This window comes from Balaenoptera musculus, chromosome 5 (genome assembly GCF_009873245.2).
Source record: "Balaenoptera musculus isolate JJ_BM4_2016_0621 chromosome 5, mBalMus1.pri.v3, whole genome shotgun sequence".
Taxonomy (NCBI): domain Eukaryota; kingdom Metazoa; phylum Chordata; class Mammalia; order Artiodactyla; family Balaenopteridae; genus Balaenoptera; species Balaenoptera musculus.
Window position 1 is genome coordinate 69207251 of NC_045789.1, and position 24392 is coordinate 69231642.

Sequence of the window (24392 nt, forward strand, 5' to 3'; positions counted from 1 at the left end):
CTGTCATTAAGGGTTCTTATGGGTGGGACCCAGAGATGGGAGTGAAGGGAGGTGGGATCTGTCGAGCAGACAAAATGTGGAGCCCCTGTCCCTTGAAGTTCAACTTGTCTCTTCCTGAGCGAGGAGCAAGGCATCCGTAGTGCCTCTCCCAGGGGCACGCAGAGGAGAGAAAAGCGACCAGGATAAGAGTGGACGGAGGAAAAAGCGAGACATGTTTTCCACGAAACAGTCCCCCGCCCGCGCTCCGGAAGAGCGCTACCGCCCAGCCGGGGCCCCGGAGCGGGTAAGATCCACGAACCGCGCTCTGCCGCCGAACAGGTCGCATGACCTCTCAGTCCGGATGAATTCAGGGTCAATCCCTCCCGTCCCGCCCCCTCCTCCCCTCGGGTGCCACCTTCTTGCCCTGCCGTCGGTGAGCTTCGGCTGTCCCAGCGCCACGCTAAGCACCCTGTGACCAGTCCTCGGGCGTACGGTCCTCCATCCCGGTCGCCCAGCGTCCGGGACCCTCCCAGGGTCATGGGTAGGGTTTCCTTTAACGCTCGGGTCGGGTCGGTCCGGAGACCACGCTCTCCTTGCCAGAGGCGCTACCGCGTCCCCTGCAGGGGCGCCCTCCACGCATCAAGTGGGCTCGGCGGCGCCCGGGCGCCTGAGGAGGCTGATGAAGGAGCCGTCGGAACCAGCCCCTCGGGGGTCCGCGGCTTCTTTTCTGCGCCGACGCCCGGCATCTGGAAGGACCGCGCAGCCTCGCTTGCCCCAGACGTAAGCCTCCCTTCCCGGCCGCGCGCGCCTGGGTCTTCATCCCTCTTAGAGCCCGGACTCGCGCCCGGTTCCCCTGCAACCAGCGGTGCCGGTTATCCTTGGACCATCTGAGCGTGGACATCCCAGAACCATCTGAGCGCTGCCCCTTGCAGGGTGCTGGGAACTCCTGCGTACCCTGCGCGCAAACTTCGTCTGCGGCGAGTACCCGCCTGGGCACACCGAGCGCCGGCCGCCATGGGGGGGGCGGGGCTGGGGTAGGGGCTGCGGGTTCGAGCTACTCCGGGTTTGGCGGGCTCCGATCCTGTCCTGGGAAGGGACAACGTTGCCCCTGGTTCAAGAGAGGAAAGGTAGGGAAGAGCACCACGGCAGGTCCTCACTGGCCTGAGCCCCCAGGAACCGGGTCTCTTTTGCGCGCTGCCTTCCTTCTTCGGTGCCAGGAGGGTCCCGGAATCCATTCGCTGCGGCGTGGTTCCCGCTGCGCGGAGCCGGGGACCAGGGACCGCTCTCGGGGCAGGGACGCAGGGCTGCGCTTGTGGGAGGAAGGTGGCGTTGGGTCGGATCCTGCCGGGATTCTTCCCCAGCTCTCGTGGCGAGCTCGCCACTCCGGGTGCCACCCGCTCGGGGCCGGTGGATGGCGGTGTAGGCGCTTCTTGCACTGCTTGTCATTCCCGGGACCGAGCCCTGCGCGCTCAGAGCTGCGAGCTCATCAGGGAAGCGGCCCGGCTGGGGGTTCCCAGGGACGCTGTCCCGGCAATTCGTAAAGTAGAGCTTTCCTTCCGCGGGAGACTTCTGAGAACAATGCACTACAAAGATGGGCTCCCTCTTGAATAAGACCGCGACGACTTCTCTGTGTCCATCTGTAGTTCGTAGTCTCCCCTCGCCCCCCACCCCCTTGGTAAAGTATTCAATAATTTACTGATGGAATCAAAACTCTGAAAAGGAATGCCGACTGCTACCAGAAAGAGAGCGAAGTCAGGACTTACTGGTGATCATTTTCCAAAGACACACATTTTAGCTGAAGGTGTTGAAATTAAAGATGTCACAACACATTAATTTTGGAAATAACCGTTATAAGATCAGTTTTTGTCACAGCACAACATTCACCAGCTTGTTTGTATTATTTGGTGTCATTAGTTTTGTTGTGCGGAAATTAGGCTAGAAATCAGTCCCTCGAACCAGGTTCCTGGGGCTTGAGAGGTTAGACTAGCTGTCTGCAGAGACATGTGTGGTTACTGGGCTGAGCAGTCAGGCTTTCCATAGAATTCTTCCCAGGACACCGAGAGTCACACTAGGATGAACTATTTTCAGAGTTAGTTGGGTATGGGATCACATAAATCTCAAAACCTGGAAATGCTGTAAAACTTTATTTTGGGGAAAGGACTCTTCCCAGACCGTTCCTTGCAGGATAGGCATATAGTACAGTGATGAAAGACTCAGCTAAACCTTCCAGGAGGTTAAAGAGACAAATAAGAATTGCTTTATTAATCTCAGCAAGTATATTTCTAGGCATAGTGAAACTTTTTTTAAAAGATGCAAAATTAGTCCCATTAGAAACCTTCTTCACAACGCTGCAGAAATCTTACTAATAAGAGCACAGCAGGCATCAGTGCCTCCACCACCAACCAGGTGTGATTGTGTCTTAGGAGGGCCATATCTCCCACCTTGGCTTCACCTGGATTCCACACTTGCTGGCTGTATGTCCCCACAAGCCCCTCACTTGCCCTTCTCCATTGTTGGGGGCAAACAGGAGATTGTGGGGAGAAGCTGAGCATCCCAGTATCTCCAGAGGGTTAGTGTCATCACTCTCTGAAACCGGTATTTTCAAATCTCCATACCGTTAATGAGGTGCCCTGTTGCTCAGTTTTCCTCTTTCCCTTACCTCCAGGCTCCCTTGACTTGAAGACCTGTGGTCTTAGGGTTTCTGAGTTTGTCTATGGCTGGGGGGAATGGGAGCTCCTTGAGGACCAGGAAAGCTGGGTTATAGAATTTTTGCTGAATGTGTTCAATGAAGAAGGGTTTATTTAACGTGCCACTTTGGCCTTAATAAGTTAGTCAACAAGCATGCATTCATGCATCCTGTTCTTGCCTGATTAAGTGGGGAATGGGGCTGGTTGTCTAGAGGATATTGATTTGTACGGAATACTTGATCCACACTAAGAACTCAAGTAACTCTCAGACTTACCTGTTCTGCAAAATCTACTCAGACACACATATGTGTACACACACACATGCAGACACACACTTTTGTGTTTCAGACTGTTCAGAGAGGATGGATTGAATGGAAGATATCACAAGAGTGAAAGGTGCTGTAAATGGAGTGCCTTGGTGGCTAGAGTATGTATTTTGGTGTCAAAGCCAAATTCAAATCTCTGGCTCTGGCCGTTAAAAGCTGCAAGGCCCTGGGCAATCAAAAAATCTTGCTGAACCTTGATTTCCTCTTCCAGCCGATGGGGATAATACCGCTGAATATCTATAAGGGCATGGTGAGCATTAAGGAAAGAAATATGTCCTAGAAAAACTCTACATAATAGTTATACATTCTGTGAAGGCTCCCTTACCTGTTTTTATTTGTGGAGCTGGTCCCATCTCACATTTATGAGTCTCTCAGGTTTGTCTCCACAGCCAGCCTTCTGTGATTCTACAGCTGTTCTCTCCAATGGAGTAGCTACTGGCCACATGTGGTTATTTAATTAATGCGGTTACTTAAATTAATCAAAATTAAATTAAAAATTCAGTTTTTCAGTCTCACTAGCCACATTTCAAGTGCTCAATAATCACATGTGACCAGTTGTTACTGTATTAGACAGTGTGGACAGAACATCTCCTTCACCGAGGAATGTTCTCTTAGCTCTAGAGCTTTCTTTTACTTGAGTGATAATTCAGTGAGACTCTTGGATGATAAAAGTTTTTCTGTCCAGCACTCCCTTTGCCTCTTTTTCTCTTAAGAGTGGTTTTGCATAGCTGAATCACTGCCAGGGCATTTGTTGAATGGTAAATGACTATTTATGATTTACATAATTTATATAATCACATAATAAATTTTATATTTAACATTTATTATAAATCAGCCAACAAGTGTGTGTGTTAGTCACAAAATCCTTAGAAATTCTACCCTTAGCCTTGATGATTTTTGCTAACGAATTGTTCTTTTCCCTTCACAGTGAGCTTCATGGCTGATGGTTTTCCTGGTTTTAGAGCAGAAACTCTGATATAATAGAGTGAGGCTCTTCTCTCCCCTACGTACCTTTACGTGTTGTACCATTTTCCCCAAGAATGACAGTACAGATCTACTTTGACTTACAACGGGGTTATGTCCCAATAACCCTTCATAAGTTGAAAATATCATCGTTAAGTTGAAATGCATTTAATATACTTAACCTACCAAACATCACAGCTTAGCCTAGCCTACTTTAAATACGCTCAGGAAACTTACATTAGCCTACAGTTAGGCAAAACCATCTAACACAAAGCCTGTTTTATAATAAAGTGTTGACTCTCTCAGGTAATTTACTGAATCAGTAAATTTCAGTAATTTACTGAAAGTGAAAAACGGCATGGTCATCTGGGTGCAGGACTGTTTTAAGTATATCAGTTGTTCGCCGTCATGATCGCATGGCTGACTGGGAGCTGCAGCTCGCGACCCCTCCCAGCATCACAAGAGAGTAGCTTACCACGTACCACTAGCCCAGGGAAACATCAAAATCCAAAATTTAAAGCGTGGTTTCTACTGAATGCGTATCGCTTTCACACCATCATAAAGCAGAAAAACCGTTAAGTCGAGGACTGTCTGTACTAGAATCTTAGGTTCAATGTTTGGATCAGAATCCTCTGAGAATGGTTAATTTATTCAAATTTAAAACTAATACTCCACCTCATGCCATAGGACCCCTTACTGAACTTATCACCATTTGACAGACTATGTATTTTACTTCTTTATTTTGATTATTTTCTGTCTCCTCCTACCCTGAGATATAAGCTTCATGGGGGCAGAGATTTTTCTTTGCTTTTGTTCATTGCTAGAAGAGTGCCTGGGACAGAATTCGTACAAATTAACTATTTGTGAATGAATGACTATACAGCAATGTATTTGAAAGTAGCTAAAATAGAGAGATGCTGTATTCGTTTCCTAGGGCTGCTGTAACAAGTTACCACAAACCTGGTGACTTAAAAACACTGAAAATTTATTTGCTAACAGTTCTGGAGGCTCCAAGTCCAAAATCAAGATGTCTGCAGGGCTATGTCCCTTGAAGGCTCTAGGAAAGGATCCTTCCTCCCCTCTTCCTAGCTTCTGGTGATTGCTGGCACTCTTTGGCATTTGGCTTGTAGCTGCATCCCTCTAATCTCTGCCTCTATAGTCACATGGCCTTCTTCCCTGTGTCTCTGTGTTCTCCCCTTTTATTACAAGGGCACCAGTCTTATTGGATTAAGGCTCACCCTAATCCAGTATGATGTCACCATAACTAATTCCAAAGGCAAAGACCCTATTTCCAAGTAAGGTCCCATTCTGTGGTTCTGGTGGACATGAATTTTTGAGGGACACTATTCAAGCCAGTACAGATGCATACATAGGTAATCCTTTCCCTGCCTTGAGTTTATTCTGTTTCTGGGACTTTGCTAAATCTGCTTTAGAGCATAGTCTATAATATTTATTATTCTTATAGGCAGACAATCACCATGCAGGCTGGGAGATTATATGTGCTTTCCACGTGGGTGTGTAGTACATGGGTTGGCTCACTTTTGGATTACTGAGTCAGCTGCCCTTTCCTGAGCCTGTCACTGTCCCCAGCCCTGTCTCCGGTCTCTCCTTCTTTCTCTTTGCTCAGAAAGAGCCGCTGTTGTCTTGGAGCACCAGTGTGTCTGTCTGCCACATCCTGTGATGGTTCTGCAGCGGTGTTTGCTTGGCTCTGAGCTCTGCTGAAGGATGCCCGTAAATTATGTTTTCCTCTCAGCCTGCTGGCAGTTTCCCCCATCAGCTCACCTTACAACAGCTGTTTGAATATTCTCCTGCCGTACATTTCTCTGTGTCCAAACCATCAGAGCTGGTGGTGACAAGTGTAGTGTCAATGCTTGACAGGGCTAGCTGGGGATCCAGGGTGGTCCTGTAGGTGATCCATCTGGCCATGCAGTATCAGTGCTGAAACCTGCAAGCAGCTCAAGAGGACATCTGTGGAGAAGGGCCAGTCAGCCAACAGGCTGGCTTAGGTGTAGGTCAGAAAATACAGCGGAGGGTTGTGAAGATCATTTTGGTGCCACTAGTTTGAGCTTAGCCCAGGTCCCCTTTGAGCTTTTGGGCTGAACATTTAAAGAGTACCTTTTGTTTCCAGTATTTGGGAGAGTTGTAAAGAAAAGTCCTTGTGCAGTTATGAAAGTAAACGATGTCAGTCTCTCCAAAGCCAAGAAGGTCATTCTGCTAAAGTGTCACAGCAGCATCTTAAAGGTTGATAGCACCAGGAAATTTTAATCTTGGGCTCCATGAACCCCATGAGTACTGAACAATCTCTATGAACAGTTCAATGTGAATTTTTCTGGCTAGGGCAACGTAACACCCCGAGAGGTAAAGAGCTACGTGCTAGAACAGAATAACATCAACTTACAAGAATTCAACTACGTAGCCTGGACAAAAAGAGGAGTAGATTTATCCATTTATTCAACACACATTTATGTGCCAGGCACAGTACCGGGCACTTGGGATTCACAAATGAACAAAATAGAGATTCATGTGCATGTGAAGCTTAGCTTCTAATTAAGCAGTAAGCACTAAATCAGGAGTGTGGGGAAGAGAGAACTGTTTAAGTAGCATGAGTCACTTTGCCTGTCGTTCTGATCAGTGCCCGGGAGTGAGAGCAGGGGATAAGAGAAGGGAATCTGCTGTTCATTTCAGAACTCTGGTGCCTTTTATATGTATCCAGCTTGCAGTCTTACGTGTGGTCCTGTGTTTAAAGATCTGTGCCTTTTTGTCCTCTAAGCTCAAGCCAATTAATTAATCTGGTACTCAACTGTGGAACCTGTTCCATCTCTGGAAAAACTGACTGTGTGGGATTGATTGACAGAAGTTATATTGGTCTCCAGTGTGGCATTTTCCTAAGGATTTTCAAGGATTATTTTGACTGTACATGACTTTCAGCTTTGAGTGCCTATTTCAGAGTCTCAGCCTGCAAGCAAGGTGCCTCTTCTCTGCAGCGTGGTTTGGAAATCGAAGCTGTGTGATTTTACTTAATACTTGTCTGTGATCCTTTAAAGCAATTTTGTCCGAGTTGAGCACAATCAGAAAAGGGAGCTCTAGTCTTTATCTGATACTAAGTTGCTGGGAGACTTTACAGAAAGACGTCAGTTAACCTGTTTGATCCTGGTTTCCTCATGCATAAAATGAGGTTGTTAGACTAGACACTCTCCAAGGGCCTTTCTAGATCTAAAGGCTGAGGTTTTCATGTTGCAGAGAAAATGAGCAGCACATTGTACCCTTTTCCTTTTTACTTCCCTCCTCCCTTTCCGACAGCCAAGAAGTGCTGCTGGGTAACGGGCATCCTAGCTGACCTTGACATCTGCTTCCCTCTTTGTGGGTCTTTGCCAGTTCTTCTCACAGCAACCTCTGCCGAAGTGCGACATGGCCTGTTCCACTCCAAGGAAGACTGAGCAGAGGAAATCTGCTCACCAGAGGCCAGGTTTGTCTGGGGATATCTTCTCTGGCTCTAAGTCAGATCTGAGCGTTTCACCTAGGCATGCAGCTTGTGGGTGGTGGAAAGGGTGGGGAGAGACAGTCATTCGTGTTGGGGGCCATCCAACAGATGGTCCACATCAAGCTGGGGGCCAGGCACGCCTCTATGTTGGCTGTGGGTTTGTCATAAATAGCTTTTGCTATCTTGAGGTATGTTCCGTTTATGCCCACTTTGGTAAGAGTTTTTATCATGAACGGCTGCTGAATTTTATCACATGCTTTTTCTGTGTCTATTGAGATGATCTCCTGTGGTTTTTGTCTTTTCTTTTGTTGATGTGGTGTATCACATTGATTCGTGTATGTTGAACCATCCTTGTGACCCTGCGATGAATCCAACTTGATTGCGGTGTATGATCTTTTTTATGTGTTGTTGGATTCACGTTGCTAATATTTTGTTGAGAATTTTTGCATCTATATTCATCAAAGATATTGGCCTGTAATTTTCTCTTTTGGTGGTGTCTTTGTCTGGTTTTAGTATCAGGTATGCCTCTAGCTGAGGAGTTCGACACAGGATAAAGTCCTCTTCCTTAAATAGCTAGGTAGGACACACACCCCCACCCCTCTGCGTTCACAGTTAATAAATAAACAATCACAAAAATGTGTTCAGATTGGCAAAGGAACAAAATTATCAGGTAAAGAGGGAGAATTCTGGGATCTCTGAAATTTAGGAAGATTAGATATAAAATAACTCAGGAAGTAGAGTGAGCTTGATTAAATCATTAAACCCAAGCCAAGATAAGCTCAAGGCAGCCCTGGGCACTGTGGCACACAAACGTAGCTCGGGTTCTTATCCATCACTTATTAGATGGGTGCCACTCCAGCAGGTAAATTTCCCTTAGGCTCAGTTTCTTTCTCTGAAGAATGGGAACAATATTCTTCTCATAGGATTGTGATTGAGGATTCAGCAAAATTATGCTTTAAGAAAGTGCTTTGTAAGAACACGAGCTGCTAGATTATTATTATTTTTTTGGTTACTGTTATCTAGTGGAGAATTTAGTTGTGTATGTCCCTATATAACATCCCTCTTGATTTGAAATCTCAATTCTGTGCAGTCAGTTGCTCTCCCTAGAGAAGGTTGAAAGAAGACATATTGCTTTCAATGTCTAGGCTCCCTTATAACTATTAGTAAGACACAAATAAAACTATTGAAATTTAACATCACCCTGCTTCCTTTGTGGTCTATAGCAGGGCTGTCCAGTAGAAATATAATGTTGGCCACGTGGGTAATTTAAAATTGTCTATGTTTGAAAAAGCAAAAAGAACAGATTAATTTAATTTTAATAATATGTCTTATTTAACTCACTATATCCAAGATTTTGCAATTCTAACATGGAATCAATATAAAAATTATGAATGAAATACATTACCTTATTTTTTTCATACTAAGTCTTCAAATTTCAATACTCTTACAGCACATCTCAATTCAGATGAGTCACATTTCAGGTGCTCCATAATCACCTGTGGCCAGTGTCTCTACCGTATTAGACAGTACAGGGCCATAGGGAGTGTGGTAGGTTGGATAATGGACCCGCAAATATATCCATATCCTAATCCTCAGGACCTGTGAACGCCACCTTCTAAGGCAAAAGGGGTTTTGCAGCTGTGATTAGATTGTGTGTTAAGATTTCGAGATGGGGAGATTGTCTTGGATTATCTGGGAGGAACTGATGAGACCACAGTGTCCTTATTAGAGGGAGGCAGGAGGGTCAGTCAGAGGAGAAGGCAATGAGAGGATGGATGTAGAGACTAGAGAGATGTGCTTTGAAGATACAGGAGGGCCAGCAGCCAAGGAATACAGGGAGCCACTAACAGGTGAAAAAGGCAAGGAAACAGATCCTCTCCTCAAAGCAATCAGAAGGAAGCAACCCCGACGACACCTTGACTTTAGCCCGGTGGAACTGATTTCAGACTTCTGACCTCCAGAAACGTAAGAGAAATAAATCTGTGTTGTTGTAAGCCACGGGTCGCATTTGTTACAGCAGCCATAGGAAGCTAATTCATTAGGAATACTCTAATGTTATTTCCCAGACTCTTCTGAGGAGGCATTCCCGTGGCTACATCATCTTAGACAATTTCAGTTGGCTTCCCTGCAGCTTGCCCAGTGCACCCATTTCTAGGGTTGCTGTGTGGGACTGCCATCCTCCCCGATGGGGCTGTTTCTTACTCTGACTCAGCTGCAACCTTTGATAGCAAAACTCAGCTGGGAGAGAAAGGGTAAGGTACACAGGAGAAAAAAAAAAGGTTTACCAAGAATTATTGGCTCTCTTTACTATCTGCTCAATGTTGTAAATCTAAAAATGTGCTAAAAATAATGTCTATTAATTTAAAACGATGTACTGCCGTGTGGGTTTGATAGGGATAAAGTTTTGTTCTTGTACCTTTATCTAGGGATGTTTGTGACCGTGTGATTAGGCCAGTAATCCTCCAGGTTTAGCATGCCTGAGAATCACCTGCAGGGCCTGATGCAACACAGATGGCTGGGTCCCACTGCCAGAGTTTCTAACTTAGTAGATGGGGCCCCATATTTGCATTTCTAAGAAGTTTCAGGTGATGCCAATGCAGCAGGCAGGCAGGTGGGCCGGTGAGCAGGTAGGTATTGGCAGAGCCCCCGCGAGTTCGTGGCGTGAAGGCGGGACTTCCGGGCCTCGCCTCCACGGGGAGGGTGGAGCCCCATTGCTGAGAAGACCCCCGGGCTGGCTTTCCTCACCGCACCAGAGCACACACAGAATCTTCTTCCAAGGTAAGCTCAGCAGTCGTTGCTAAGAAAATGCAGAGTCGCCCCAGTCCCCTTGCTTAGCTCTGTTTTGTGTCTCCCACCCTGCGGTCTAAAGTAGATGGCACTCCCGAGATCCCCAAGTCTCGGCTAAAAATACCTCCTTTGCCACAGGCCAGCTGACTTCTCAGATTTCCCAGCTGAAGAGAATCCCGCCCCCCCCCCCCCGGACCTGGGGTTGCCCCTGTGGAAAGTCTATAAGCAGAAAATACCAGGTTAAAAAAAGCTCTGGGGAGGCCCCTGAAAGCTCTCACACCCAGCTGCCTACTTGGGGTGGCCAGTTCTGGCCACGGGGACACAGGTGGCAGGATCACGCCGGGAGCGGCGGTGTTTGTCCGGTTTCGTTCTGTAGAAGAGTTCTGCCAGACTTTAGAGACCAGCTCCCTCACTCCCCCTGGTCTTTATGGGTTTTTTTTTTTTTTTTTTATTATTTTTTTTTTTTTTATTTTTTGCTGTGTTGGGTCTTCGTTTCTGTGCGAGGGCTTTCTCCAGTTGCGGCGAGCGGGGGCCACTCTTCATCGCGGTGCGCGGGCCTCTCACCATCGCGGCCTCTCTTGTTGCGGAGCACAGGCTCCAGACACGCAGGCTCAGTAGTTGTGGCTCACGGGCCTAGTTGCTCCGCGGCATGTGGGATCTTCCCAGACCGGAGCTCGAACCCGTGTCCCCTGCATTGGCAGGCAGACTCTCAACCACTGTGCCACTAGGGAAGACCCTATGGTTTTTTAGTGTAAATTCTAGACTTGGTAACTATAGTCCTAAACCTGGCCTATCCTAATTTTTATTCTGCCTTTTTCTGAATAACATTACAGCTGAGCTCCCCAACCTTCCCAAAATTAAAGCAGAGATGAGCCTTTCTGAAGGTGTCCTTGGTGGTATCTTGGAAGGAGCGGACTTGTATGTGCACCCAGATCCGAGGTCTGGGTTCCTGGGGACAGCTCCAGCTTGCCTGTTAACTCCCTGCCCATGGCACAAACAGTTTTTTTTTTTGTTTGATTTGTTTCCTTTTTCTTTTTAAATTGAAGTATAGTTGATTTACAATGTTGTGTTAGTTTCAGGTGTGCAGCAAAGTGATTCAGTTATAAATACATACATATATATTTTTTTCAGATTCTTTTCCCTTATAGGTTATTACAAAATATTGAGTATAGTTCCTTGTTGGTTATCTGTTTTATATATAGTAGTGTGTATACGTTAATCCCAAACTCCGAGTTTATCCCTCCCCCTGCTTTCCTCTTGGGTAACCATAAGTTTGTTTTCTGTGTCTGTGGGTCTATTTCTGTTTTGTAAATAGTTCACTTGTATCATATTTTAGATTTCACATGAGTGATATGATATGGTATCTGTCTTTCTCTTTCTGACTTACTTCGCTTAGTATGATAATCTCTAGGTCCATCCGTGTGGCTGCAAATGGCATTATTTCATTCTTTTTATGGCTGAGTAATATTCTATTGTATATATGTACCATATATTCTTTATCCATTCATCTTTCAGTGGACATTTAGGCTGCTTCCGTGTCTTGGCTATCGTGAATAGTGCTGCAATGACATTGAACACCAACAGTTTTGTTTGTATTGTTTTAACTTTACCTCTGTCAGCTGAATGTCATTGAGAGGAACAAAAATGCTCTCTGGATAAGAAATATATACTCCTAACAAGCAGTATTCTCCAATCATTTTGTGTCAGGAATTCCTAAAAGCTGACGGCTCTCTCCCCTGCTTCCTTAAAGAAAGCTTTCCCAACAGGTGAGACATATCTTCTTTCCAGAAAAATTATTTATTCTCCCTACGGGAAGTAAACAAAACCCATAGGATAACTATTTTAATTTTTTAAAATTAAAATTAAAACAAACTTTTAATTTATTATTTTTTTAATTTGTAACATTTTTTTTTTCTTTTAAAATGTTTGTTGTTTCTCCACTTACATTTCTCCAAGACCCAGGGAAAACATAACAAATTATCTTGGCCTTTTCCCCTTAATAGGCCTTGTTTCCCCAAGACAAAGGGAAAATGCAACAAATTATCCAACTAGGCCTTCTCTGGATGCTCTGCTGTGAGGCGGGGAAATAGGTCAACTCTGATGGGAAGTAATGAGCCCAGAGCTTCTGCGATGGTCTGGCTGCCTTAGCATAAAACATGAAACACACACAACACACATCCTCACAAGCTACTGACTGAAAAGTAGCTGAGAAGGCTGCAAGAGCGAGATCTTGTCATTTTATTCCTCTTTTATATGTGTTAAAAGTGAGAAAAGAGTTAAAAAAGAATAACATTGATTGCTTTCTATAGACCTCAAACCTTTGTGTGGATTCTCCTTTTCCTCCCCCTTTGCTGAGCAACTGAGCCCGGAATCTGGTCGGGGAGCAGAGCAAGGTGCGTCCGAGGTGCCCTGAGGGGTAGTGCAGTGGCTCACAACCCAGATGTTGAGGACAGCATCGCCGTGGAGGGGTGGCCTGTGGGACGTATAGGAGCCCAGGTCGGATGAGGAGGGTGGGAGGGAGTTCGGCTTAAGGTGGAGGGTCAGAGCTGAGCAGGATGAGGGAGGCGTGGACACGGGGCAGCCAGCGTGGGATGTTGGAGCTCTGGGCAGGGTGAGCATGGCACCTCCGCAGGTGATGTGGTCAGGATAGTGGGAGAGTCCTTACAGACTGGGAGACTGATCAGATAAGCTGAGAACAAGCCAGGTTTTCTGTCGTTGGAAAAAGGAGTTAAAAATATAGAAAGGCAGAAAACTAGATTTATAACCCTGATGGGATTGGAATTGGAGATACGGGTATAAATGCATATGTTTCAACATATAAAGGTAGATGTAGAAATAAATATAGATGTGAGCGTCTATATGTATGTGTGTGCACACGTGAGGTCACACACTGTATAAATACATTTTCCCCTCCAGCTCTGTCTGCTGAGAGAGGCTAGGAACAGCCGCAAGCTAAGAGCCATGAGCACGCCCTGTGAGTTTCAAGGGACCTCCAGATCTTGGTTTCAGATACCATTTTCTGCAAAAAGAAACCAGGCTCCTTGGAGAAATGGCTAATTCCAAGGGCGAGACAAGGAAAGTACAAGATGAGTCCAAAACATCTTGTTCCAGAAAGCAAGAAAGTGCTCAAAGAATGATGTGGGCAAGTTCAAAGGACACAGAAGCCAGCTTGGATTGGCTCCCACTGGCCAAATGGAGGGCAATTTGAGCATCAAAAATAAATAATGATAGTACACATAATAAAATATTGAATAAAATAGGAAACCAAGAGCCCAGGCATATGTCAATAAAGGATAAACTGAAAGTTTGAAGGGCTGGGATATTTATATTATTTCAATATTCCACTACAAAATACTTATTGATTACGTGGGAGTCGTGGCAGACACCATGTTTATCATGTGATTGATGGGATTATCATCAGTAAAGGGACAAATTGATAGGATGCAATGAGAAGAGTGTAGTATCACTTTTGTGATATTTCTGCTAAAGATGTAATTTAATCCTAAACTACTACTAAGGAACATTCTACACAATAACTGGCCTGTAATTTACAAAAGTGTCAAAGTCATGGAAGTGGAAGAAGACTGAAGGAGACTAAAGAGACATGAAAATTAGGTGTAATATGTGATTCTAAGTTAGACCTTTTTGGTTTAAGGGGTATTATTGGGACTTGGCAAGACTGGAATGGGTTCTGAGAATCAGATGGTAGCAATGTATCAATGGAATTTCCTCTGGTTATGTAGGAGAATGTCCTTGCTTGTAGGAGTAACATATCCTACAGCGTTAGGGCAACCAGTTAGCAACTTAGTGTCAAATGGTTCAGAAAAAAAGCTCTTTGTATTTACTGTGCTTCCAACTTTTCTATAAATATGTGGTTGCTTCAAATTTTTAGAAAAGGGAAAAAAAGTAAATGTTGATAATTTCAGGAGTTTTTTTTTTTTATGTTTGTATCTACACTAACAAAGTTTATTTGCAATCGCCGATCTTTTGGCAACCTTTTCTTTTTTGAAAGCAGTAAACAATTAGTATACTGTTAATACACAATTTATTCTTATACTTCCAAAAGGAGAATTCTCTAACTTCTATAATTGAAAACAGGATTATTTATAATCATGTAATTCACAGTTGTGATTCTTCATTGCATTTTCTTTGGAAAGGATAAAAGGCAATACATCAAGATCAGGCAATTTATTAAACATTTAACGACATCTTTTCATTAGTTTAGCCTTTTTAAATTTCAACCCAGAGGTTTGCCTTTTCATAGGCAAATTAGATATATCCATAATATTGTACATATTTTAAAACATTTATCATTTATATGTTTGCTTTTGTTTCAAAGTGCAGACAACTTTAGCACTGGAAAGAAAGTCAAGAGAATTGACAGATGTTATTCTTTGTGAAATACTACATTCTGATTTTTAAAATGCTTTATTAGTTGGGAATACTAACTGTGGAAAGATGTTAAAACAAAATTAAAAAATATGATGGATGGACCGATGAGATCTGTACTCTCAAAAGCCTTGTTTTTTTCATCATCTTCTTGCAATTTTAGGAAATGTTAAGTAATTCTTAATCTTTGGGACTCTCATCATGAATATGAAACTTCTAGCACAGTTTATAATGTATGTATTAACATATTAAAAACATTGGGAACCATCAGTGGAAAGAAGCTGGGAAGGTAAATTATTATGGCTGAAATCATAATTCTAGTAATTCAGTTTTGAGTGCCTATATGTAAACATTCATTAATATCTCTTGTCATTGAAATATTTTCAATATTAGACTGCTCCCTCTTGTAGTTAAGTTGAGCATGTTGAGTTTTTTGGGGTTTTTTTGTTTTTTTCTGAGGTATAATTGATGTACAATATTATATAGGTTACAAGCGTACCATATAGTGATTCACGATTTTAAAGTTTATACTCCACTTATAGTTATTACAATATTTGCTATGTTCCCTGTGTTGTACAATATATCCTTGTAGCTTGTTTTATACATAATAGTTTGTACCTCTTAATTCCCTACCCCTACATTGCCCCTTCTCCCTTCCCTCTCCCCACTGGTAACCACTAATTTGTGCTCCATATCTGTAGGTTTGCTTCTTTTTTGTTATATTCACTAGTTTGTTGTACTTTTTTTTTTTTTTCTAAAGATGTTTTCTGGCTTTATTTATTTATTTTTGGCTGCGTTGGGTCTTCGTTTCTGTGCGAGGGCTTTCTCTAGTTGCGGCAAGCGGGGGCCACTCTTCATCGCGGTGCGCGGGCCTCTCACTATCGCGGCCTCTCTTGTTGCGGAGCACAGGCTCCGGATGCACAGGCTCAGTAGTTGTGGCTCATGGGCCTAGTTGCTCCGTGGCATGTGGGATCTTCCCAGACCAGGGCTCGAACCCGTGTCCCCTGCATTGGCAGGCAGATTCTCAACCACTGTGCCACCAGGGAAGCCCAAGTTTGTTGTACTTTTTAGATTCCACGTATAAGTGATAACATACAGCGTTTGTCTTTCTCTCTGACTCATTTCACTTAGCATAATACCCTCCAGTTCCATCCATGTTGTTGCAAATGGCATTATTTCATTCTGTTTTATGGCTGAGTAGTATTCCATTGTATATATGTACCACATCATCTTTATCTATTCATCTATTGATGGACACTCAGGTTGCTTCCATATCTTGGCATTTGTAAATACTGCTGCTGTGAACATTGGGGTGCATGTATCTTTTCAAATTAGTGTTTTCGTTTCTTTCAGATGTATACCCAGGAGTGGAATTGCTGGGTCATACGGTACTTCCAGTTTTAGTTTTTGGAGAAACCTTCATACTGTTCTCCACAGTGGCTGCACCAGTTTACATTCCCATCAAGAGTGTAGGAGGGTCCTCTTTTCTTCACATCCTTGCCAACATTTGTTACTTTTGATGATAGCCATTCTGACAGGTGTGAGATGATATCTCATTGTGGTTTTGATTTGCATTTCCCTGATGATCAACGATGTGGAGCATCTTTTCATGTGCCTCTTGGCTATCTGCATGTCCTCTTTAGAAATTTGTCTATTCAGGTCTTCTGCTCATTTTTTAATCGGGTTGTTTGTTTTTTTGATGTTGAGCTATATGAGCTGTTTATATATTTTGGATAGTAACCCCTTATCAGTCATGTCATTTGCAAAGAACATGTTAAGTTTTAACAAAAAAAGGCAGAAGTGGGTTTTGGATGTTCATTTTTTGCATTACCCCCAATTCTTCACCTGGTGCTTACTCTATATAGCACTTACCGCAGTTGGAACTAAGTGAACATTTGTATAGCTATTTACTCGGTTTCTTCTCTGGTAAATTGTGTGTTCCATGAGGACGGGAACTATTTGCTCGCCCATTTCTCTACCTTCACCCCTTAGCACAACTTGGCAGATCATCTTCTCATGTGTTGTTAATTTTTTTAATTGTGAGCTCATTTGGGGGGTGGGGAAGGGCTATACAGATATGCAGAGTGGTTTGGTTTGCTTCTGAGAGGCACCTAGTGGAATCACCAGTCTGGGATTTAGTTTTATATTAGTTTCACAGCTGGAGAATTCTACACCTTGACTATAGTATAAATTTGGTGCCCAGGCCTGCTCATGAGGCAGGCTTGGAATTTTTTATTTTTCATAAGAGCTTTTAATTTTTTTCACTTTTACAGATACATTTCTTAGTCCTTTCCTTGGGCTATTTAAGAGGAACTTTTTCTAATCCCCCTGTCACTGAGAATGTGGTCCTCTGAGCACCCTGGCTTGATTCAAGGATCTCAGCTCCAACTCTCAGCCTAGACTTTTTCTCAGGTTCCTTCCTTGGCATCGAAACCCAAGACCCACGCTAATTGGGCCTATTTTGGGGTCCAGTAACCTGTTCCTCCCCTCACCCCTAATTGCCAGGACTCTCAGTGTCAATTTTCACACTTCCTGCTCTGGATTTCAGTTTCCCTGCCTTTTCTTGCCCCTAAAGATTTCTCTCTCTCTTGTGAATGCAGCTATATAGTTAAATTGGCCTAAACAATAGTTGAAGAAACCACAGGTGGTTAGATTTGGAAAAGAGAACATGTCAGGAGGGGAGGGAAGTGACACTTGCTAGGAGCCCACACTCTTGGCTCCACTTTTGTACTTTGTAGATACCCAGAAAGCATCCTAAGCGAGAGAGACTACCTTCCTGGCCTTGGGGTGGTATTGGCAGTTGGAATCTCCTGGACTGTGTATAAAATTATTGGGAGGTATTCTATATTTAATAGGACTCTATTGGTTATAAGTTATAGAAAACTTAGAACTGGCTAAACCAAAGGGGGCGGGGTTATCTTAGTTTTCCTTCGTGTCTCACAGATGCTAAGGGCAGGAAAGCAGGCCAGAATGATGAATTAGAGGCTGGTGGGATCTGATGAAAGAGAACATGCTCAACTGTGGGTATTCAGTGTCCACAGATAACATACAATGTGCTTCTGGATCAGGACCTTGTGAAACTCTTCACTGGGGAAGGCTGATGGAATCATTTCTCCTCTCCTATCATCTTTCACATTTTTTGAGGACTCTGATTCCCTCCTCGTCCCTCCCTTGCTAGGAATGGTTGTTTCCTCATACTAGAGTCTATATTACTAATTATAAAGGTATTTTCTTTTCTAGGCTGTTTTTGTCTCTGTTTGTTCCCTCCTCCTCTAGGGACACCTCGCTGAGTTTGAAAGGCTTCAACCCGTTTCTGAGTTTGGTTATTTTCCATTTGGATTTCATGTAGGTCCAGTACTTCTTGCTGAGCTTGCTTTTAGTTCCTCTTTGCATTCTGGCCATCACTTTTTTTTCTAACTGACTCATCTAATCTTCCTCTGCAAGGGCTCCCATAGCCAGAAATATGAAATCAGTGGATCCTGGGTCTACCAAAACCTTCTATGTTCAAATAACCTGTCTGCCATTATCTTCCTGAGTTGGTTAATTTCTATCTAAAAGGTGTTCTTCTATCAGGTCTTCATCTAACCTAGGCTTGGATTCAATCTGTTACGGACTGCCCAGCTCCCTTTTAACACAGTTCATCTTTTCCAGATCTTACCCTGTCCAATATATCTAGATTTTCAATAGCTGCTTAATATAGCTGTCCAGTCTTGAAGGCATGGTTCCCTAATTATTTTTGTAATGAACCGTCTATCTATCTGAAGCTTTAAGAAGCTTTCAGTAATTTCTCTGGTCCTTGCCCCCTTGGGGGCAGTCAGTTCATGTATTCTTTGAGAGCTTGCCCTTCCTCCTCTGTTTGGTTTCTTTGGGTTCCCCCCATACATTATCATCTAGTAACTGCCAAGAACATCTCCCCTTTCTAATAGTCTAAAAGTATTAGACCTGGGTATGACTCTTTGCCTTTCTATACCTGTCTAGACCTTCAGAGTCACATTTTCTCCTTACTATCTGCTCAGCCTATCAGCTCAAAGCTCAGCCTTTCTCTTAAGGAACTCTGTCTCTTTCTTCAGATTCATCAATTTGTTGGTCTGAAGATAAGACTGTTGTGTTTTTCAAACCATTCCACATCGCCTTTGACTTCCTGAGTTAAACCACTTCTGTAAAGACAGAACATTCAATTGCACAGGCCTTTTGAATTGCTTTTTTAGCTTTGCATTTGCAGAAGTTTTGTTGAGTTGTGTTCTTACTTCACTCCAAGAAGATGGAGTACACAAAGATAAAGGCTTGCATTCTTTTTTGTTTGTTTTGTAGCAAAACCAACCACGTTTCTCTGACCGAATCCATGAATTAGGTCTCTAAAATCTAGAACCAGCCTCAGAGGTTATTTAATTAACAAATTTAGAGCTAATTGGGACCATGTGGTGGAGGACCACCAACACCTGTGAACAAGCCCCATGCATCTGAGGTGTTGACACCTCCACTTGCTGATTTCTTTCCGTCGGCCTGAGTACAATTTATAACAACATAATGGGGCATGGAATTTGGGGCAGCCTTTCTTCAATACCTTTTCTAAGATGGCACAAATAATCAAAACTAGTTCACATCTACTCCTGGAGAGCTCATGGATCTCAGCTGTTTTGTAGTTTCCAGGCAGCACATTTTGTTCTGCTCACCTCCAGGAACTACAAAAGTTTGGTACCTCAGCCTTACCTGAATCACTGGGCCAAGCAACACATCTGTAGTTTGGGGCAGAGGCCACAGAGATTGCCCAAAGTCAAAAATCTACATGGGCCACGCTTGGTACAGGTCCACAAAAGCTTAAAGCCCCATGTCCTGCCTGCCCAGGAAATAATCACTCCATGTATATATTTTTCTCCCCAAATACCACTCCTTATTCTTCCTCAAGATTCCTGGTTCAATGTAGTAGGTGTTAGGTTTTGAAAGACCTAATGAACTTATGCCTCTTTGATGTTGATTGATTGATATTGATGTTAAAACTCTGTGTTCTTTTACGTGCCAGGTAGGGTGATAGTCACAATTAAAAGGCACAGTTTTTTAAAAAATTTATTTTATTGAAGTATAGTTGATTTACAATGTTGTGTTAATTTCTGCTGTTCAGCAAAGTGATTCAGTTATACACATGTATACATTCTTTCTTTTCCATTACGGTTTACCCCAGGATATTGAATATAGTTCCCTGTGCTACACGGTAAGACCTTGTTGTTTATCCATTCTATATGTAATAGTTTGCCAAACTCCCACTCCATCCCCCACCCCCTCCCCCTCCCCCTTGGCAACCACAAGTCTGTTCTCTATGTGAGTGGGTCTGTTTCTGTTTCATTGATAAGTTCGTTTGTGCCATATTTTAGGTTCCACATATAAGTGATATCATATCGTATTTGTCTTTCTCTTTTTGACTCACTTCACTTAGTATGATAATATCTAGGTCCATCCATGTTGCTACAAATGGCATTATTTCATTCTTTTTTATGGCTGAGTAGTTTTCCATTATATATATGTACCACATCTTCTTTATCCATTCATCTGACATTTAGGTTGTTTCCATGTCTTGGCTATTGTGAATAGTGCAGCTATGAACATAGGGGTGCATGTATCTTTTTGAATTATAGTTTTTAAAAGACATAATGTTTGATCTCAAAAAATGTACCATCTTTTTTGTGAAGACAAGGCATACACTCTCAGTCTTCACTTAAAGACCTAATGTAAGTTCATACCTATAGAACATAGGAACAGTTTGCTGACTTAGGACTGTGTCTTGCATCCGGAGCTTAGAGATGACGGTGCAGTCTGTGTTCAATAGGTGCTTGCTGAATGGCCCGGGTGCTTCTCAGCAAGAAAGGTCCTACCCTCAGGGACATGTGGAAATAACAGAGGACCTATTGTTGGTCAGAGTGCCTGGGCATGGGGACAGTTACTGCTGGCCTTAGGTGTAGCAAAGGTCCTGCAGTATGGGAGAGGGTCCTATCAGTGAAAAACTGTCCTGCTCCAAATGTCAGTGACGTTGCTTCCCTTTAGCCTCCCTCCTCCTTCAACCAACATACACATGCTTTGAGACCCATGGGAATGAATGCACAAGAAATACTATTGTTTTATCTTGGTGCAGAAGTCAAAATTTATGTTTCTTTTGGGATGTAACAATGTGGACTGAGCATGCCCTGCTTCCCTCTGCCCCGTGGTTGACTTGTAGTCCTTTCTGCATACCTCTGTTACTGTCCTGTCACAGGGTGTTGAAGTTACCCATGAGGTCGTATATGGTGGAAGTAAGCTGTTAACTCCCAGTGGGCAAGGACTGTCTTTCCCATCTTTCTATCCCTATAGCCCAGCTGTGCACAGAATAGGTGCTCAGTAAGCATGAGTGGAATAAACCAAACTACTGAGATTCCTAACATGAAACATAGACATGTTTTGTAATGGAAACCTCAACACAGACTGTCCCTGTGTCTTCCAACTAGAATATTCGTTAAATACAGCAAAACGTGTGATGAATGTTAAGTTTGGAATCTATCCTTTTGCTCCAGGTATTCGGAAAGAAATTGCTGCTCCATCTAACACATAAAATCCTTACTTGTACTTTTTTTTTTTTTTTTACTGCAGGATTCCTTTCAGCAGGTAGGTTCAGTAGGTTAACTGTTTTCAACATCTGTTTATGTTTTACTTTGCATTGAAATGCCTGAAATGAATTGTTGTAGAGCATAAAATCCATTTTGTCTTGTATGCATTCCCTGATTGTTTTCAGCTGTAGAAAGTCAGTGTTTCAGTTCTCTACTCTGCCAATCTGTTTCAATTTTTAAAAGTCACAACATTTCCATCATTACTGGATCAGTGAGTCAATTAGGTCTCTGATGTGCACAAATTCAACAGCTTCCTTAGTGCTACATGAAAAATAGGTTTAGCTTCCTCTGGAAATCTGTGAGCCTCCTCTGGATTATGCTACAGCTTCCTTAGAAACGAGGCGACTTATAATCAGGATGTGAAATTCAAAACATTTTAATGAGTAAATGTTAAATATTTAATTTCCTGGGGGATGGAGAACCCAACCCTTCTTTTTTCCCCCCTGTAGTCTCCATTGTTTCCCAAAAAACATACTGAAGAAAAGGACCTTTAAGACTCTCCAATATATGAAGAAAGAGTTCTGTTATTGTATCTGTCTTAAAAGGAATCTTTTATTGCTTCAAGATTTGTGTCTGCTGTAAAATGATAACATTGACATATTTGAGATTGGGGGCAAAGTCATCTCAGAAAAGGACATAGGGTCTTATTTATCTACTTTGTCTAGGTGGGGAGTTGCCTGCTGTTTCTTTCCAAGATCATCTTCAGTAACTGTCACAGGAATGTGACCCTCCCACCTGTCTCTGAAGAAAATGGGGTTTACCTTAAAAGGTTCTCCTGTTGCCTTTGAAGACATCTCCTCATTTGAACAAAGATTGTAACTTTCCTCCAGGGAGACTGAATTGAGCAAATTCCATGCTGTGTGTTCAAGAGAGATAGAGACTCTTATAACTTTCTGAAGTTGAAAGAAGCATTGTTATGATCATATTTTTCTTACTTTTGCTTGGCCAATTTCATTTTATCGTTGGAATATTTGTGGTTGGAGCAAGGCATTTATTTTTTATCCCTTATTTGCAGATATGAAGATATGGTTAGTACCGGGTGATAACTTTGTAAGGTCCCCTGGATTTTCAGTAGTGCAGACAATATTGTAGAAACTGCTTCTGATACATTCCAGTCTTTTCTCTCATGTTTCAGACTTCGACTAAACAATACTACCCTCAAAACAAATGCCGAATTGATATGCTGCCTGGATATTGGACTATTATTACCAGGTCTTCTTGACAGGAAAAATATTTTGTCGGTACTTAGTCTCCGTATTGAACAACAATTCTGGGATGTGTGGATAGGAATCTTGAGGGAAGACTGTCTGATGCTGTTGTTACTACGTTAATTTTCAAAGGAGAAAATGTGGGCAGGATTGGCTTGCAGAGACATGTGTTCTGCTGTGAATTGAGTAATTTCATTTTGAAAGAGTGCATGAGTTATTTGAACTTTGTATGCTTCAATTAAATGCCGGAAAATGGGATGAAAAGACGTACTGAAAACCAGATGCTTGTTCTTCATGCCTCTTGGGACATTAAAAACAAACATCACAACAAAAGACATTTGGGATTGGCATAATTTACTCATGGATGATTTTGGAGGCATTTTGCTTCTTGGTAGAGTGGGAGCTAGGATGAGCGAGAACTGACAGATGCCTGGTTTGAGAAGTAGCTAAATCACTGATCTCTTACTCAATAAATCTACTCTCAATCCATGTAAGGAGTGGTTTCACAGTTTATTGAGAACAGAGAGGAAAGCATCTAACAGTGGCAGATTGTTCCCTTCTTAAATAAAGGGGTAACATTAGCTCGTTTTTCCTCAGTGGACAGAGAATGGAGGTGGGTTGGAGAAGCTCCATCTCTAATACTGAAACAACAATTCAGATCACATTTTGGACTGATGGTTGTGTGCTGTGTGCAGGACAATGTTCCAAGCGGATTACCTATCAGCCAGTGGAGTCTTAGTGTCTGCCTTTTTTCTGGAATGTACGGATATTAATACGTGACAGTGTAACATCTCCGCAGAGCTTAGAGGGAGTTTCGGTGTCCTGTTCAGGCCACACCAGCTGGAGTGACCTTGTCCTCAAGGCAGGCTGTTGCATTGTGGAAACAGCAAAGTGCGAGGGCATTTGCAGTTCACTGCCTTCCTGCCTAAAGAACTAGAGTGCTCAGTGAGCCTCAAGCCAATACATAATGTTGATTTTGGATGGATCTTTCTTAATTGTTTTTAACACTGTAAGCGAATCTTTTGTGGTACGACAGATGGTCACTGAATTTTGCCATCATTTTGCATACAATCCCATCCATTAAAATATGCACTCTCATTAAGAGTATTTTGGTATTTTGACTTGATCATATCATAAACTTCAAAGCAATGAATAGAATTTTACTAAATCCACGAGACTGACACATGGATTTGGACAACCTTTGGGTAGTAGTAATATTTGTGCCCCTGAGGGTCACAGACTTAAGTGTTACCTAACCATCCTGTATTACCCAAGTCTACATAATTTCATAATTGTATTTAAGAATATAATCATTTTGGTATTTCAGAAAATCGATAGTATAGCGTCACATTATAAAGGTAGAATTACCCTTCGCATTTCAAAATACTCTGTTGATCAGAACCAGTTTATATACTACTTAAAGTCTGCCTGATCTTTGGTTGTAATTTAAACATATCCTATTTGAAATAAAAATATCAATATATCTCTTATGTCTGATGCTGTACCTTAAAAGTAGTAAGCTGATGTTAATCTCTTTGTACATGGTATCATTAGGTGAATATTATAACTTACAGAGCTCCTGTAGGCCAAAATGGCATATGTTTACCAAAACTTTGGAATGGTCAAGGAGTAGGAGTTTTTGTTGTTGTTGTTAATTAGATTTTTGATGTTATTAAATAAAAACTTGGACCTCCTTTCTATTTCAATCTTTACTGTTGAAAATGAGTTTTCCTACACTGTCTTACAGTGTACTAAGCAAATCTTTGAAAACTGATGATTAGGGCCAATACTTGCATGTGACTCTCAGGGCAAAATATTCTAAGCTATAGAAGTTGTCGAAGAGTCCACATTTTCTGGAATTCCATTTCATTCTCTGGCAGTATTTTATAAATTCTTGATAATTTGCTTATTTTCTTATCATTTTCCACGTCTCCGAAAGA

The 24392-nt window shown here is 42.6% G+C and overlaps 1 protein-coding gene across 4 annotated transcripts in view; it reads left to right on the plus strand.

Annotated features, from left to right (window-relative positions):
* Positions 1-208: 208 nt before the first annotated feature.
* The window catches only part of CORIN (corin, serine peptidase), a 254697-nt gene continuing 230513 nt past the window's right edge, over positions 209-24392 (plus strand). For 3 of the 4 annotated variants that reach the window (XM_036853179.1, XM_036853181.1, XM_036853180.1), the window contains exon 1: positions 400-759. In XM_036853179.1, coding sequence (XP_036709074.1) covers positions 517-759 — 243 coding nt within the window. In that variant the 5' untranslated portion in view covers positions 400-516. Of the gene's footprint in view, positions 284-399; positions 760-24392 lie in introns of those variants that run through there. The other variant, XM_036853182.1, reaches the window with a different exon arrangement.